Source organism: Onychomys torridus, chromosome 1, assembly GCF_903995425.1.
Source record: "Onychomys torridus chromosome 1, mOncTor1.1, whole genome shotgun sequence".
NCBI lineage: Eukaryota > Metazoa > Chordata > Mammalia > Rodentia > Cricetidae > Onychomys > Onychomys torridus.
The window spans coordinates 15,818,441-15,836,391 of record NC_050443.1 but is presented as its reverse complement, the minus strand read 5'-3'; the positions used below and the strand labels follow the sequence as shown (position 1 = coordinate 15,836,391).

General features: G+C 53.3%; 2 protein-coding genes across 2 annotated transcripts in view; one reads left to right on the top strand and one right to left on the bottom strand.

Annotated features, from left to right (window-relative positions):
- LOC118581994 (proline-rich proteoglycan 2-like) overlaps positions 1–650 on the bottom strand; it is an 11,600-nt gene extending 10,950 nt beyond the window's left edge. Inside the window, exon 1 of the mRNA XM_036184414.1 lies at positions 5–650. Within this exon, the coding sequence (XP_036040307.1) occupies positions 223–582 (360 nt within the window). The 5' untranslated portion in view covers positions 583–650 and the 3' untranslated portion in view covers positions 5–222. The remainder of the gene's footprint in view (positions 1–4) is intronic.
- On the top strand, positions 209–17,951 carry Map3k10 (mitogen-activated protein kinase kinase kinase 10). Its single transcript, XM_036184387.1, has 10 exons — positions 209–1,527; positions 5,025–5,205; positions 9,110–9,258; positions 9,630–9,805; positions 10,598–10,844; positions 12,832–12,948; positions 15,191–15,344; positions 15,424–15,536; positions 15,808–16,488; positions 17,343–17,951. The coding sequence occupies exons 1-10, from the start codon at positions 846–848 to the stop codon at positions 17,663–17,665; spliced, it is 2,823 nt and encodes a 940-aa protein (XP_036040280.1). The 5' UTR covers positions 209–845; the 3' UTR covers positions 17,666–17,951.

Sequence of the window (17,951 nt, the reverse complement as noted above, 5' to 3'; positions counted from 1 at the left end):
GAACCTTAACCGATCCGCTTTAGGAGTTCCGGGGTGTAATCTCCATTCATTCAGATTCTATGTTTCTGTTGGCTGAACGCGTCAGTCACCGTCAACCCCAGCCTGAGCCGGGCTCCTGCAGGGTCTGTGGGAAGCGTTGGTGCCTTCTCCCGGGTAGGAGATAGGGTCTAAGGCCGCAGAGTTGTGTGGCCTGGGACGAACCCAAGGCCTCACAGCCTGGGACTACATCTCCCAGGCGGCATCGCGGCGGCGGCCGCGACACGTCACTGGACACCGCCAAGAGCCCCGGGGGGAGAGGAACTTGGGGGGCCGACCAGGAGCCGGCTGAGGAGGATGGGGGCCACCCGCGCGTTCCTCGCGTGAGGAGGCCGAGGGGCGCGCCACCCCATCCCGGGGCGGCCGCCCCCCGGGGCGCCGCCATCCCGGCCCGGCCCTGCGGTCGTGGCTGGGGATGCGGAGCCGGGGGCCGCCGGTGGAGCTGCGCGGGGTGAGAGGCGCGGGGAGGGGCGGCTGCTTGCTGCCCTCGGCCTCGGCCTCCGCCGGCGGGCCCCGCTCAGCCCGGCCCTCCTCGCGCCCTGACATCTGCGGGGGCAGGTGAACTTGTCGCCTCTCCTGCGCAGCCGAATCCCAGGGCACGCTCCTGTCCTTTGAGAAAGGTTTTGGGTGTTTTTCAAATTTGTATTCCCCCACCCCGGTTGCGGCGGAGGCCCTCCGCCAGCCATGGTCCCCAGGAGCCCCCCGGGGTCTGCAGGGACTGCCTCCCGCCCCGGCCTCCCCGCCCCGCGCTCCGCATCCCGCGGGCAGCCTGCGTGAAGCGGCCTCCCGCAGCCCCCGGCCCCTCCCCCATGGAGGAGGAGGAGGGGGCGGCGGCCAGAGAGTGGGGCGCGACCCCCGCGGGGCCGGTGTGGACCGCCGTCTTCGACTACGAGGCGGTGGGCGACGAGGAGCTGACCCTGCGGAGAGGCGACCGCGTCCAGGTGCTGTCCCAGGACTGTGCTGTGTCTGGAGATGAGGGCTGGTGGACAGGGCAGCTGCCTAGCGGCCGTGTGGGCGTCTTCCCCAGCAACTACGTGGCCCCCGCCGCCCCCGCCGCGCCCACAGGCCTCCAGCTGCCCCAAGAGATCCCCTTCCACGAGCTGCAGCTGGAGGAGATCATCGGTGTGGGGGGCTTTGGCAAGGTCTACCGTGCCCTATGGCGCGGCGAGGAAGTCGCGGTCAAGGCCGCCCGGCTGGACCCTGAGCGGGACCCCGCAGTGACAGCAGAGCAGGTGCGCCAGGAGGCCCGGCTCTTCGGAGCCCTTCAGCACCCCAACATCATTGCCCTGAGGGGCGCCTGCCTCAGCCCCCCAAACCTCTGCCTGGTGATGGAGTATGCCCGGGGAGGTGCATTGAGCAGGGTGCTGGCAGGTCGCCGGGTGCCTCCTCATGTGCTGGTCAACTGGGCCGTGCAGGTGGCTCGGGGCATGAACTATCTTCACAATGATGCCCCTGTGCCCATCATTCACCGGGACCTCAAGTCCATCAACAGTAAGTGGTATCCTCTCTTCCGCTGAACCTTGTGAGGCCAAGCCCAGGTGGTTGGAAACGGCAAGGGACACCAGATGGCACTGTGCATGGGGCAAGTAGGGGTGGCAATAAACTGTCAGGGCCAGGTGAGGGGAGCTTTGGCTCTATTAAGAAGAAAAAGGAGGCTCAGAGAGGTTGAAAAATAGACCGTCTTTCTGGCTATAGTCGCAGTGGGTCAATGATTGTGAATCCATGAACTATGACAGTCCCTGTGTTCACTGCCACTTACAGAGCCTGTCCTCATGATACCTACCGCCTAATCATGGCATCAGAGTCTAACAGGCAGAAATAAACAGAACTAGTTAGTTGGAGCCAGGGTTTCACAAGCCTGTCACTATTAACATTTGTGGTCTGTCATTGGTGGGAGGATTGTCCTGTGCATTTTAGGTTGTTTAGTGGCGTCTCAGGTCATTAGTACTCTGCACCCCTGCTCCCAACTATCAAAACCAAGAATGTCTCCAAACACTGCCTTATGTCCCCCAGAGGTGGGGATGGAGTGGAAAACCACTGTTGAAATGCTGCTGGTTCTCCAAGGCAAACTGATGAAAGGGTTGGGAAGTGTGGCTGATATAAAAGCTACCAGGAGGGTTGGAGAGATGGCTCAGAGTTTAAGAGCACCAACTGCTCTTCCAGAGGTCCTGAGTTCAATTCCCAGCAACCACATGGTGGCTCACAACCACCTGTGATGAGATCTGGTGCCCTCCTCTGACCTGCTGAGACATATGCAGGCAGAATACTGTATACATAATAAATAAATTTAAAAAAAAAAAAAAAAAAAAAAGCTACCAGGCTGCCCTGCCAATCAACGGGTTCTACAAAGCTGATTGGTTGGTTGAATCAGCAATGGGCCAAGTAGACAGGAAGGGTCCCTAGAAATCTTATCTAGATCAAAAAGCATCTCAAGGCATCAGCAAATATTAATGGAGCCGCTAGTAAGTTAGGCCCACTCCAAGCACCATGACATCATGGTTTCTTTTCCAGATAGTCTTCATAGATGAGATATTACTTTCATCCATTCTAGATCATTCTGGTGTGTTGTGTACTAGATTTATACAACTGGGAAACTTTACCTCCCTAGCTCTGCCATTTTTGCTGAGCCCCATTTCACACCCCATCGTCTTTATTTTTTAAATCGATGGCCTCATTATTGCATTTGGTATTGACAAGGCCAGATCATGTGCAGGAGGGTTCCTCAGAAAATGGGGCCAGTATGTTCCCCGCCCTCAAGTGTGTCATACTTAAGCCAGGAGTGTGAGAACCCTTCCTTTGGCACTTGCTTTCTACCTGTTGGTTTGTATTTTCATATTTGTTTGAATGCACTGGACTTTTTTGTAAGCTTGTTGCGATGTTACCAACTGCGACCTTAAGCCCCTAGAAAAGAGGGCTGAGTGGCCCGCATCTTCTGTGCCTGGCATTCAGAGAGAGTGACCATGTACCCATGACCCTCCCTGGCCTATGCCCAGTCTGTATGCTTGGATGTATCAGTCAATCTTGACTCAGGGATGCTGCTTAACAAACCACCCCAAAACTCAAGTGTGTAAAAACAGCTGCTTGCTACTCTTATAGCTAGCTACACAGGGAGCAAAATGGTTTAGCGGGGCTTGGGAAGAAGGATTCTGCTCCCATGTGTTTGCTATCTCCTTTGGACCTGCAGGCTACTTAAAGCATGTTATCATGGTGGCAGCAGCAGTTCTAGAGGCCAAGAGTATACCAGCGGCTTCTTACAGGCCAGGCTTGGAACTGGCCTGTCGTGTTCATTTCGTTCTTTGGGTATTTTGAAACAAAGTCTTGCTATATAGTTCAGGTTGGCCTCCAACATATTATCCTCCCACCTCAGGCTCCCAAGTTCTGGGATTATAGGCATGTGCCACCATGCCCAACTGTATCTGCCTTTTCCTTTAAAGGTGTGTGTGTGTGTGTGTGTGTGTGTGTGTGTGTGTGTGTGTGTGTGTTTTAAATTATGTGTATATGTGAGCTTATACACATGAGTGCAGAGGCCAGAAGAGGGTATTGGATCCTCTGAAGCTAGGGTTCCAGGTAGCTGTGTGGGCCCTCTACAGGATCAGTTCATGCTCTTAACCACTGAGCCATCTGTCCAGCCCCAACAGTTATTTTCAAGTGTGTGTGTGTGTGTGTGTGTGTGTGTGTGTGTGTGTGTGTGTGCAGGTTTCTGTGGACTTCATCAGATCCTCTGGAGTTGAAGTTACAGGTTGTGGTTGTAAGCTGTCTGGTGAAGGTGATGGGAATCCAATTCAGGTCCTCTGCAAAAGCAGTACACACTCTTTTTTTTTTTTTTTTTTTTTTTTGTAGTCAGCTTGTTTATTAAATCAATCATAGTGACATATATTCACATAGTGTACAGAAATGTTTATATATAAAATATATGGTTATATAAAATATATAATCAACAGATTGTAACCAGTTTTCAACAACCTGGAAAAACAAAGGGGCCTGGGAAACACTTTTTTTAGCACCACATGTGCAGAGAATGACCCTGCAGAGATCCCACCTAGTCTCTTAGCTGTCATGGCCCCAGTCCCAAGAGTCATGAAGGAGCCTCTTTAGGGGAGCCCAAGGGTAACAGGACCTGTACTGTGCAGGGCTGGAAGAGCCACCAAGAAAAACACAGGCAGTGTTGCAGCCAGGTTCAAAGTTCTTGCATTTGCGCCCCGCCCCCGCTGTCTTTTCCTGTAGCCTCTGGTGAGGGAGAGGATGGCTTTGCTTGGTCCACAGCAGTAGGCACTCGGTGACCCAAGCGGAAATGGAGGCGCTGCCTGGGCGCTGAGGCTGCCTCAGGAACTCAGGGAAGGCAGCCCAGCTCTGGGTACAGGCTAGAAGTAGACTTCTGCAGAAGAGAGCAGCGGGAAGGCCACGAGGGGGTGTGGGCTAGGGTCCACAGACAGCTTCTGCCAATCTGCCGAGGAGCCAGACAGTGCAGGCAAGCGCTCTATGTTCTGTGGACACTCTGGTCCCAGAGCAGCTGGAAGGTTGGAGGAGGATGCCAGCTTCCTGCTGGTGGGATGCTCCAGCCTGAGGGGCTGAGGAGAGACCAGCTGGTCTAGGGGGCTGGGCATGAGGGCATCAAACTTAGAGAAAGACCCCAGCAAGCTGGAGCCAGGGGGTGACGTGGAAAGTACACACTCTTAATGGCTGAGCCATCTCTTCATCTCCTCTCTTTTTTTTGGCCAGTGTAAGTAGTATGAATATCCCAGAGTTAAAGCATAGGGAGATAGTCTGCCTGGTTAGTGAAGAAATCGGGCAGTCACTATATGGGAGGATGGCACTGACTGTGGCCGCAGGAGGCCACCTGAGGGTTGGAGCAAGGAGGCACTTCTGGTGTCCAGAAGGAACTGGGGGCAGGAAGGGACTGTGCCAAGTGGACCTGTAAGCTGTTGAAGGGGAAGAGGAAGGCAAAGGACTGGCAGGTCTTGGTGACTCACCCTTCTTCCAACCCGCAGTCCTAATCCTGGAGGCCATTGAGAACCATAACCTCGCTGACACGGTGCTCAAGATCACAGACTTCGGCCTTGCCCGAGAGTGGCACAAGACGACCAAAATGAGTGCCGCAGGGACCTACGCCTGGATGGCTCCTGAGGTTATCCGCCTCTCCCTCTTCTCCAAAAGCAGCGATGTCTGGAGGTGCTGAGAGGCTGGCGGGTGTCCTCAGAGAAGGGAGGAGGACCCGGTGGGAGGGACATCTGTGGGAAACCAGTGACCAAGCAGTTTAGTGTTCCCGCGGCTGAGGCAGGTCCTGTGGAAGGATTTGCACCTGAATAAAAATTTCAGAAGAAATAGATGTTAGCACTAAAGGGCTCCTTAAACACCATCTACCACACAGCCATTGAATTGGGAAGTTGAGGACCCAGACACAGCCATTCATTCTAGCTACACAGCTGTCTTGGGACACAACAATCAGCAAACAGAGAACCCTGCCTGGTAGCATGGGTCTAATATCCCATCTACTCAGGAGGCTGAGGTAGGATAATTGCAAGTCCAGTGCCTGCCTGGGCAACTTAGTGGGAGCTTGTCTCAAAATCAAAATAAAAAGAGGTTAGTGAATGTAGCTCAATGGTAGAGCGCAAGTTGGAGTCCTCCAGTGAGGGGCTGGGGGTGTGGCCCAGTGGTAGAGCCCCTGTCTAGAATCCCCCAGTGAGGGGCTGGGGTGTGACTCAGTGGTAGAGCCCCTGCCTAGAATCCCCCAGTGAGGGGCTGGGGGTGTGGCCCAGTGGTAGAGCCCCTGTCTAGAATCCCCCAGTGAGGGGCTGGGGTGTGGCCCAGTGGTAGAGCCCCTGCCTAGAATCCCCCAGTGAGGGGCTGGGGTGTGGTCAGTGGTAGAGCCCCTGCCTAGAATCCCCCAGTGAGGGGCTGGGGTGTGGCTCAGTGGTAGAGCCCCTGCCTAGAGTACCCCAGTGAGGGGCTGGGGTGTGGCTCAGTGGTAGAGCCCCTGCCTAGAATCCCCCAGTGAGGGGCTGGGGTGTGGCTCAGTGGTAGAGCCCTGCCTAGAATCCCCCAGTGAGGAGCTGGGGTGTGGCTCAGTGGTAGAGCCCCTGCCTAGAATCCCCCAGTGAGGGGCTGGGGTGTGGCTCAGTGGTAGAGTCCCTGCCTAGAATCCCCCAGTGAGGAGCCAGGGTGTGGCTCAGTGGTAGAGCCCCTGTATAGAATCCCCCAGTGAGGGGCTGGGTGCTGGACTCAGGAAGAGCATACTTTGAATAGCTTGCTGCAATGCCCTAAGTTCAATCCTCAGTAACATGACCCTCAGGGTTAGTAACAAGAAATTAAGGGTTGGAGAGATGGCTCAGTGGTTAAGAGCACTGACTGCTCTTTCAGAGTTCCAGAGGTCCTGAGTTCAATTCCCAGCAACCACATGTAGACGAGGCTCACAACCACTTGTGATGAGATCTGATGCCCTCTTCTGGCCTGCAGGGATACATGCAGGCAGAAAACTGTATACCTAATAAATAAATAAATCTTTTTTAAAAAGAAAAAAAATTAAAACTAAAATGGGGGACTGTCCACTCAGTAAAATATTTCTCATGCAAGCGTGACAGGCTGAGTTTAACCCCTAGCACTCACATAAAAGCTGGCTGTGTAGATTTGCGGGTAATCCCAGCAGCACTGAGGAGACAGAGACAGAGATCCCAGTGGCTTGCAGTCTAACCTAATCCATGAGCTGCAGATCTTAGTGAAAGACCCTATCTCGAAAAACAAAACCAGGAACCTGAGCATGGTGGCTCATGACCTTAATCGCAGCACTTGGGAAGCAGAGGCAGGCAGATCTCTGAATTCGAGGCCAGCCTGGGCTACAGAGTGAGATCCAGGACTATATAGAGAAATTGTCTCAAAAACAAACAAACAAAAACAACAAAGCAAACAAACAACCCAGGTGGGCAACTCCTGAGAATGACAGCTGAAGTTTACCCCAGGCCTCCATGTGCACACACATGTGCACACAGACCCACACATGAACAGTCACACACACAACACAGAACCTTTAAAGAATTGCTAGGTATAGTGCTGCACACCTTTAGTCTTAGCATCAGCCTACATAGGCAGGTAGATGGATCTCTGTAAGTGTAGACCAGCCTTGTCAACATAGCCTGTTCCAGGCCAGATACATAGTGAGACCTTGTCTTTTGAAAAAAAGAAAAGAGAATTGTGCAATAATTGTAAAGATCCGGAAAGTATTTGTGTGTGAAGATGTAGGGGTGAACAGAGAGGCACCTCTGTGTCCCAGGACCACTGGTGAGCTGAGTCTAAGGCACAAGGAGCCAGCTATACAATCTGGGCACCACAAAGGAGACACAAGAGTGAGAGTGTTCCAGAATGTGGAACTGCAGCAGAGCAAGAAGGGGCTGAGGAAGGAGCCTGTGGCCGAGGGACACCCTGGGTGTTACTCTTAGGTGCAATGCGTGCCAGCCATGAGGACAGTTATAAATACAGGGTCTCATTGGAGCCACACCCTAGGGTCTCCACTGACTGTCAGGTACCACTTAGGTTGCAAGTTGTTCAAGCCACAAAGTAACGTGTTTGGGGCAGAGCCAAGTCAGACAGGAGTTCCCACTGGCTCTCTAGCATAGCCATGTTTGGTGTAGGTCTAGCCACCTTTGTATGTGTTGCCGAACCTTTGGAAAGTCCTAGTGATATGGTGCCCCAGCCTCACAGGCACCTCTGGCTGGGTTCCTGAATTAGGTGGTAGTGTCACAGGTCAAGACACCAGGTGGCAGTGTCTCCAAGCCATCAGATATCAGTAGCACTCCTCAGAGTAACAATCAAAACTTACCCTTAAAGGTTTCCAGGGACATGGGGGGGGGGGGCATCACGCTACCCCCTTTTGAAAACCAGTTAGCTTCCTGATCCAGAACGGCTGCTTGAGCTCCAGGCTTCATACACATTCCAACCAGAAAGAAGGAGGGGGAGGAGGTACCACTTGCCATTAAGATGGCAAGATGGGATCATGCCAGTGCCTCCTGCCTTGATGCTTTGTTTTAAGGATGACTGAGCCTGCCTAGCACAGTGCCTGGTCTGGAGTAAGTGCTTTATACATGGGAAATAGTCGTAACTTGTGTTGACAGCTAAGTACTGTGGGGACACAGATAAGGGGTCAAGGAAGGCTTTGGGGGGGGGCAGCCTCAGTTGAGACTTGAAGGACGAAGTTAACATACATGAAGGGACAGTGTTCTTGACAAAAGCGGTGGCGTATACAAAGGCCAGAGGTTTGGAAGAGCCTGGTTGTTTAGAGGCAACACTGCAAAGGTCATTGGAGGTCAGTGCTAAGGATCCGTGCTTCCAGTACTCAGGAGGCAGAGGACTTTACGTTTGGGGTCATCATAGGCTATCTAGTGAGCGTTGGCTATGGTGAGACCGGGTTGCACTGGAGGTGGAGGAAGAGGAGGAGGGTGCTGCTGCTGTGATGGATGATGGGTCTATAGCCAGCTCAGTATCTGAGTGCTTGCCTAGTACGTATGAGGTCCTAGATTCAATCCTCAACATTTTTTAAGATCTGCTTTTAGGGCCTACAATATTGATCAATGGGTAAAGATGTTTGCAGTCAAGATTGACAACCTGAGTTCAATCCCTGGGACCCACATGGTAGGAGAGAACCAACTCCTGCAGTTTGTCCTCTGACCTCCATGTGTGAGCCAGAACCCACCCCCACAATAAAGCAGTTTTTAAAGAGACAAGTAAGTGATGATTTCGTTTAAAATGTGGTTCTGGGTGCAGTGGTGCTCTCTTTCAATCCCAGCACTCAGGAGGTGGAGGCAGGTGGATCTCTGAGTTCGAGGCCGGGCTGGTTGACATTGTGAGTTCCAGGCCAGCTAGGACCACAGGGACTGTGTTTCTAATAATAATAATAATAAATAAATAAATAAATAAATAAATAAATAAATAAAAATAGATAGATAGAACGATGGATGGATGGATGGGGTCAAATTAGGCTCTTGTGGCCTCACCAGCCAGGCTGGAAGTAGGGGCAAGGGAGGGCTAGAGCACAGGTGACAACTGGGGTGGGCTGCAGCATCATCCTCCCTCTCCCCACCTGCAGCTTCGGGGTGCTGCTCTGGGAGCTGCTGACCGGGGAGGTCCCCTACCGAGAAATCGACGCCTTGGCCGTGGCTTACGGTGTGGCTATGAACAAGCTGACGCTACCCATCCCCTCTACGTGTCCCGAGCCCTTTGCCCGCCTACTGGAGGGTGAGCCAGGGCCCTGTGGAGAGGGTAGGCTCAGCTTTGGGGACAGGGTCCCATGGGTCACACCTCTCCCCTTTATGCCATCCTTGCATTCCAATGGGCTTAGGAATGGGGGAGAAGGCTCTGGAAACCAGGGGGCCTATGGATGTCATCCCCATCATTGCTTCCATGGCTCCCAGACCCATGTGAGCACCTGAGGGCATCTGACACTGTGGTTCCTGTCTGACCCTAGATCCCAAGGAGGGATCCAGGGTTCCTCCCCGTTGTTTCCCATGGCATGTTGACAGGAACTTAGCTAAGCCTTGCCTTGCCCTGAGTGTCGATGCTGACTCTCACCCAATTTCCTTCCACTCCCCCTCCCCTTCCCACCCCAGAATGCTGGGACCCAGACCCTCATGGGCGACCAGATTTTGGCAGCATCCTGAAGCAGCTGGAAGTCATTGAACAGTCAGCCCTGTTCCAGATGCCACTGGAGTCCTTCCACTCACTGCAGGAAGACTGGAAGCTGGAGATCCAGCACATGTTCGATGACCTTCGGACCAAGGAGAAGGTGAAGACAGGAAGCGAGGGTGGGGTGAAGCAGGATCCCAGCTCTGATGCCTTGGGCAGCTCAGTATCCCGGTTCCCTGAAACCCCCCACCCCTTTTGGGTCCATGCAGGGTGTTTTTGCATGCTAAGAAAAGACAGCTTCCTGTTGGTGGACTAATAAGAAAAAGGCCCCGTATACTGAAGGGCTTACAGGTGATACTGCATGCTGTCTGGATTGGCTTTAAGTATGCTAGCAAAAATTGAGAGAGGGTCAAAGAATTGAAGAGGAACGAACTTGCAAGGTATAGGTGACTGTTGAAATGAGATGATGGGTAGTAGGGGTGCTGTTGTCTGCTTTGGGGCCTATTTGAAGTTTTCCTCTACTCTTTGCTTTTGTGGATGCTTGTTTACTTAAACTGGAGAGCTGAGAGCCGGAAAAGGGGTTAGGGTATAGCTCGGATAGAGAGGGCTTGCCTAGTATACTCAAAACCCTGGGTTCCAGTACAGCACAGCACAAAGCAGGCATGGTGGTGCATGTTGCCCTCCACTATGTAGTGACGTGGAGAGCAGCCTAGGTTACTTGAAACCCTTGTCTCAAAAAACAAAACAAAAACAAGCAAGCAAGACAGAAGAAAGAAAAAGCATCCCTTTTGGCGCTGACTCAGTCCCCCACCCTGACTCTCACCTTAGCTAGTAAAGTCTGGACTGGAGTGTGAACCCAAAGCCTGGTGCCCACAAGACCCAACCGTCCTGGGACCACGGGGCGGGCCCGAGCAGCTAGGCCCCGCCCTCAGACCCGCCTCCCTCCCTCTAGGAGTTGCGCAGCCGGGAAGAGGAGCTTTTGCGAGCTGCTCAGGAGCAGCGTTTTCAGGAAGAGCAGTTGCGGCGGCGAGAGCAGGAGCTGGCGGAGCGAGAGATGGACATCGTAGAACGCGAGCTGCACCTGCTCATGAGCCAACTGAGCCAGGAGAAGCCCAGGGTCCGCAAACGCAAGGGCAACTTCAAGCGCAGCCGCTTGCTCAAGCTGCGGGAAGGCAGCAGCCACATCAGCCTGCCCTCCGGTACCACCCGGTCCCCTGAGCGCCCCCCAGCACCCTCTGGGGGCTATGTCTCCACAGAGGGTTGCTTGATTTGTTTGAACAGTTATCTGAGCCAGGGCATCGTACATGCTAGGCAAGTTTGTTTTTCCACCGAGCTAAACCCTCAGCAACTTAAAGTTTGGTTTTGGTTTGTTTTTTGTTTTTTGTTTTTTTCTGTTGCAAACGTATCGCATAGAGAATATGACCCAAAAAGCCGGGGCTGGGGGCTCACACTTGTCATCCCAGCATCCATCCTGAGACTGAGGCAGGAGGACCACCACGAGCTCAAAGCCAGGCTGGGCCACCCTGGTTAAGGATTGAGACTCTGTCTCAAAAAGAAAACAAAAGACTGATTCCCTACCTGACACACATGTGACTGAGGTTAGAAATCACAGAACCAGGCTGGACAGACACAGCACCAACCAGTGGAGATATAGCCGCGTGCATAACATTCTGGCAGCCACATTGAAAACATGGAAAGAAGCCAGGCATGGTGGAGGTAGGAGGATTAGGAGTTGAAGATCATCTTCCCTGTATAACAAATTCGAAATCAGTTTAGGCTACATATGACCCTGTCTCAAAACACAACATAGAGAAACTATGGGACAGTACTGTTTTATTCAGTCCAATATATCTATATAAGCTGATATATAACCAAAACCACAAGATGGTACTTTCTTGATTTCACACTGAATCATTGAGATCCAATGTGTTTTATATTTATAGCACATCTTGGTCTAGGTGTTAAGTTTCCAGGTCAGGCATGATGGTGCCTACACTGGGACGCAGAGGCAGATGATTGATTAGAGGACAACTTGGGAAATAGTGTTCAGGGCCAGTCTGGGCTACATAACAAGACCTTATCCAGAAACAAAACAAGTGCTGGGGTTTTGGCTCAGAGAGGGCCTGAGGGGCATGGCTCAGTAGTAGAGCACTTGGCCTAACATCCTAACAGGTGCAAAGCCCTGGGTACATCCCCAGCACCACCACCCCCCAAATTGATCTGGGGTCCTGGACATATAGCTCAATGGTTAGGTACTTGCCTAGAATGCAAAGGTCCTGGGCTTGCACGTATTCCTCTGGTACTTGTAGCATGAATTCTAATTGGTCTTAATAATAAAATCTCAGAGTCAGCTATCAGAGTGAAAGCTGACAGATCAGAGAAGCAGAGCAGCCAGCCACTAGAAAGACTTCTTGCCTCTAGGAATCCTGAGACTGGAAGGGGCCAAGCTCCTGTCTCCACCCTATCTTATCACTTCCTCTTTCTACCCAACCATATCACTTCCTGTTTCTTCCTCCCAAGTGCTAGGATTAAAGGCATGTGCCTCCCAAGTACTGGGATCAAAGGCATGAGATCCCAAGTGCTGGGATTAAAGGTGTGTGCCACCACTGCCTGGCCTCTATGGTCAACTAGTGGCTAGCTCCGCACTCTGATCTCCAGGCAAGCTTTATTTGTTAGAGCACAAACAAAATACGACCACAAGCACTGCGAATATTCATGTATTTTTTATGTATAGTAAGATTTTATAAAAAGTTACAAGTTGATGAAAGTAGACTCACCTGCCTAGTCTGTTTCCAGCATGCTTCAGTGCCTCCAACAACCAAATGTGGTAGCTTCCTTAAACTTAGTCTCGAGTAAATATTAGACTCCACTCCCTCGGTTGCCCCAGCACCCCCTGGTCACATAGAACTTAGCTGCTGCTGTGGGACTCTGGGGCCTGGATTCTTGGTCAGACACAGGTAGATTTTGAACCTCCCTAAGTTTGATCATTCAGGAAGACCTAAGAATCTCCATTTCCAAGAGAATTCAGCTGCTCTGGGTGCTGATGGGTCTGCGACCTTTGAGGTCCAGTGCATTAAGCAGTGACCGGTGTCACATGCCCTCTGCTGCCGTCCTCTACCTGCAGAGGAAATTTCTCTTTGCTTACCATGATACCATTTACTTAGGAGTGCCTCTTCATTCTTTCAGGATTTGAACATAAGATCACCGTCCAGGCCTCTCCCACCCTGGACAAGAGGAAAGGGTCCGATGGGGCCAGCCCTCCTGCCAGTCCCAGCATCATCCCCCGGCTGAGGGCCATTCGCTGTGAGTATGCACAGGTCCTCACAGTCAGGCAGCAAGCCCTCTCAGCACATTGCTGGCATTCCTGGTTCCCATCGGGGTAACAGGTAACAAGTATATCAATAAAGAGTGTCATTTCTAGGAAGGGAGTAGAGGATAAGACATTGGTGCCGGGAGTATCCTGTACTTAGCACATTACAAGGCCTTGTAGTCTGTCCTCAGCACCAAAAGTAGAGAGGTGGGGAGTGTATCAGGGTTCCCCATAGAGATTACATCAGTAGACTTTATGACCATATATTTAAGAGGGTTTGGTCAGAATTATAGACCCTGGTATATGACCATTCTGCAAGCTGAAGGCACAGGAAAGCTGCAGCTCTACATCACACCCATGTCCAAAGTCAAGAGGACTCAAAGATGGCAGTTCCAGGTCAAGACCCCAAAACAGGACCCCTCTGCCTCTTTGTTCTGTTTGGGCCTGGAGTAGTGCCCCCATCATGGAAGAAGGTAGATCCTTTACTCTGCCCTTTCAAATGCTCATCTTCCCCAGAACCCCTCTTGCACAGCTAGAAACAGGAGTTTAGCTGCATTCTGGGCATCCTCAGCCCGGAAAGTGGCTGTCACAGAGAGGCTGATGCCACACAGCTGGAGGGCCAGAGGTGAGGTCTGACAGGGCCTGTAGTGGTAATGAGTATGCCCCCGGGAGGGAACGGTGCCCTGGCAGGAGGGCCAGCAAAGACAAGGCTAGGGACGAGAGTGGCATGGATACTGTCTAGAGGCCAGCTTGGTAGAGCAAGTAAGGGAATAAAGGGGCTGAGGGGCCAGAACATACAGCCCTGGAGACACAAAGAATCTGATTGCTTACATTTGATTATTTGAAAAAAGATGTTATTTATTTTTATTTCTTGTGGATGGGGGTTTTGCACGTACATGCAGTTTCTGCGGAAGCCAGAAGAGGGAGTGAGATTCCCCCTGGAACTGGAGTTACAGATGGCATTAAGCTGTCTAGTGGGTGCTGACACCCAAACCTGGGTCCTCTGAGAGGGCAGCCAGTATTCTTAACCCCTGAGCTGTCTCTCCAGCCCCTGGTGCTTTTTTAATATTTGGCAGTGCCCAAGGCCTCGTGTATAAAGCATGTATTCCACAAGCTTTGCCCTTGGTGCTGTGTGCATATGTGTATGAATTTATGGATGTATAGTTATGCCTTTGCATAGGCATAAGATGGGAAATTGGGGACTTACCTTAAAAGTTGACTTGAGGATAAATTTTTCATGCTGGATCAGCCCTTCTGTTCTTCATGTACCCAGATACTTGGGGGCACACTTGAATGGGAACCATCCAGATTTGATTGTTGCCAGGGGTGGAGAAGTCTATGCCATTTGAAGATGGGAAGTACATGTAGCCTGGCAGAGGTTGGGAGTCTGGGGTTCTGGGCTGCTAGGTGCATTGTTTGGAGGGGTATGTGCATAGTACATGCAGGTGAAGGAGTGGGGCTCCCAGGTGCATCAGTACAAGGGGAATGTGCAGAACCCAATCAACTGTGATCCCAAACTAGTAAACTTGACCCTTCATTTGCCTACCTCAGGGTCTCATGTAGCCCAGGCTGGCTGGGAACTTACTGTATAGCTAAGGATGACCTTGAACTCTTGAACTCCTGATCCTCCTTCACTTCCCTGGTTCTGAATTATAGGCACGTACCACCATGCCCAGTTTATGTGGTGCTGGAGGGCAAACCCAGGGCTTCGTGTGTAAGAGGCAAACACTCCACAAACTGAGCTTCATCCTCTGCCTTTTGGTCTTGTTGCAAGACACTCTTACCTTGTCTTCCAGGATAGTCTATAAGTTGTTACTTTATTACATTTATTTCTCTGTGTGTATGCAAGTGGGTGGGTGCACTTGTGCATGGCATGTATGTGAAGATCAGGAGACAACATGGTGGGAATCAGGTCTCTTTCCACCAGGGAGCCACACAATTGAAGCTAGCAGAACCAGGTGAATTCAGGAGCATGGAGGAAAGAGAACCACAGTCTTTAGAGTTCAGGGCTACGCTAACCAGAACAAAGCTGAAGGCCTTGATAGCGGAGTGAGGACATAGGTTCAGGAGTTGGGGGGAAGTACTTAAAGAGGATCCAATTGCCTTGTTGGGTTAGGGGGGCCCTGATAGCAGTGGAGGATTAGGGAAGGATTTACAGCAGGGGTAGCTGTCAGAAAGGTCCCTTTGGCTGTCGGGGGCCTCTCCGTGGCTCATTTATCACTTATCTCCTCCCAGTGACCCCCATGGACTGTGGCAGCAGCAGTGGCAGTGGAACATGGAGCCGAAGTGGGCCACCAAAGAAAGAAGAACTGGTTGGGGGCAAGAAGAAGGGCAGGACCTGGGGTCCCAGTTCCACTCTGCAGAAGGAGCGGGCTGGAGGAGAGGAGAGGTATGCGGGTACAGCTGCCCACCTACACCTGTGGCGGTCTGACCTGTGCCCTGATCCCATCTCCCTGTGCCCTCTGCAGGCTCAAGGCCCTGGGGGAAGGAAGCAAGCAGTGGTCCTCAAGCGCCCCAAACCTGGGCAAATCCCCCAAGCACACCCCCATGGCCCCAGGCTTTGCGAGCCTCAATGAGATGGGTAAGAGAGTGTGGGTGCTCTGGGGAGTTGCGGGGACATCACCCAGGCCTAGGTAAGACATGCCCAGAAGAACAGCAGCAATTTTCCTGGAGGTTGGCGCTCATTTTCAGAAGCAAGGCTCTGGGGAGAGAGATTTGAGGATGACATTTAGTGGCATCTGGGGAGTGGGGGGTCTTGTTTTGGAGGTCAGTGGGGGAAGTCCTTGCCACCAGTCCTGGGGGAAGGTGAGGAAAGGCGGGGTCAGCCAAGTGATGGACCTCTCCGGTTGCAGAAGAGTTTGCGGAGGCAGATGAAGGCAACAGCGTACCCCCTTCCCCCTACTCCACCCCGTCCTACCTCAAGGTGCCTCTGCCCGCCGAGCCCTCTCCTTGCGCGCAGGCGCCATGGGAGCCGCCGGCTGTGACCCCCTCCCGGCCAGGACACGGAGCTCGTAGACGCTGCGACCTGGCGCTGCTGGGCTGCGCCACGCTGCTGGGCGCTGTGGGCCTGGGCGCCAATGTGGCCGAGGCGCGTGCTGGGGACGGCGAGGAGCAGCGGCGCTGGCTGGACGGCCTCTTCTTCCCGCGTCCTGGCCGCTTCCCCCGGGGTCTAAGCCCGACTGGGCGCCCGGGGAGTCGCCATGAGGACACAGCCCCTGGCCTGGGCCTGGCGCCCTCGGCCACCCTGGTGTCACTGTCTTCTGTGTCAGATTGCAACTCTACGCGCTCCTTGTTGCGCTCCGACAGCGACGAGGCTGCGCCCGCCGTGCCCTCCCCGCAGCCCTCTCCCCCCGCGTCCTCACCCAGCACTAACCCCCTTGTGGACGTAGAGCTGGAGAGCTTCAAGAAGGACCCCCGCCAATCGCTCACGCCCACCCACGTCACCGCCGCGCACGCTGTCAGCCGGGGACACAGGCGGACACCATCGGATGGGGCGCTGAGGCAGCGAGAGCCTCTGGAGCTCACTAACCACGGTGAGTGAGGACTGTACAAGCCACCCTTCACAGGCCACTGCCCTGTGTCTCCTTTGGAGCATGGGGAAGGAGCGTCCTCTGCCCTCATTGCTGGGGGCGTTGTGGACCTTGAGATGCCTGAGAAGGTAAATTGGAAGGGACAGTATAATGCCTACAAGGGCCGAGTAGGTGACTTGGTGGCGACTGGAAGCATAGGTAGCTGTCAGCACTATCCTTTGTCCACTTGTTTCTACTAGTACGACGGCAAGGTCAGGAATCACTGTGCCCTGCCAGTGCCGGGCTTGGCTGTACAGCTACTGTGGTCAGATTTGAATCTCTCTGCCCTGGCAAGGTTTCGATCAGAGGTGAAGGCACGAGCTGGTGGCACACACCTGTGAAGCCAGCACTCAGGTCATCCTGGTCTACATACTAAGTTTGAGACTAGCCTTGGCTACATGAGACCCTGTCCCAAAGTGAGGAAAACTGAGCTGGGGATGTAGCTCCTTTGGTAGAGTGATTGCCTAACATGTGGGGTTTGATTCCCAGCACCATATAAAGCTGGGTGTTTGCACACACCTGAACCCCCCCCCCCCCAGGGAGGGGGGGCGGAGGCAGAAAGTTCAGGAGGAGTTTAAGGTCATTCTCTGCTACATAGAATTCCAGGCTAGCCTGTTGCAAAAACCCAAAAAGACCATCTTCCAGATGAATATACCACTGGAAGCTGTGAGGACCCATTCAAGGTCCAAGTGCAGGCAGGGCTCCTAATGGCTATGGACTTACGAGGAAACAGGCACAGCAAGGTCTTCTGAGGACGGGTGTTGGCTTAGAAATGGCCTTTACCCCAACCCCTCGTCCATGTGATCCTCTTTCCCTAGGTCCTCAAGACCCCCTAGATTTCCCTCGACTGCCCGACCCTCAGGCCTTGTTCCCCACCCGTCGCCGGCCCCTGGAGTTCCCTGGCCGTCCCACCACCCTCACCTTTGCCCCAAGACCCCGGCCAGCTGCCAGCCGCCCCCGCCTGGACCCCTGGAAACTGGTCTCCTTTGGCCGGACACTCAGCATCTCACCTCCCAGCAGGCCAGACACTCCAGAGAGCCCTGGGCCACCCAGTGTGCAGCCCACACTGCTGGACATGGACATGGAGGGCCAGAGCCAGGACAACACAGTGCCCCTGTGTGGGGCCTATGGCTCTCACTGAGACCTGCCCACCACCACCCGCCTGGGCAGCCATGAATGTAGCGCCCCAGGCCCCGCCACAGCCCACCATGCCCCAAGGTGGGGGAGGCCCTGGGCAGGATACTCACTCTATTTATTGGGGAAGGGGGGAGGGGAGGACACTTAATTTATTCCTTTGTACTCCAGGGGGTGGAGCTCTGAGCCCAACCTGCTGTGGGGAGAGGGTGGGCAGGGATACTCAGGGACAGGACATTGTGGGGGATTTGGCACAAAACGCAACATTAAAGGTAACCCCTGCCCCCTACCAA

Bases quoted from the DNA above. Each gene is read 5' to 3' on its own strand.
- Map3k10 (XM_036184387.1), top strand. From the start codon at position 846: ATGGAGGAGGAGGAGGGGGCGGCGGCCAGAGAGTGGGGCGCGACCCCC. The intron at 15,345-15,423 runs GTATGCGGGTAC...TGCCCTCTGCAG, and splicing joins CGGGCTGGAGGAGAGGAGAG to GCTCAAGGCCCTGGGGGAAG. The intron at 16,489-17,342 runs GTGAGTGAGGAC...CTCTTTCCCTAG, and splicing joins TCTGGAGCTCACTAACCACG to GTCCTCAAGACCCCCTAGAT.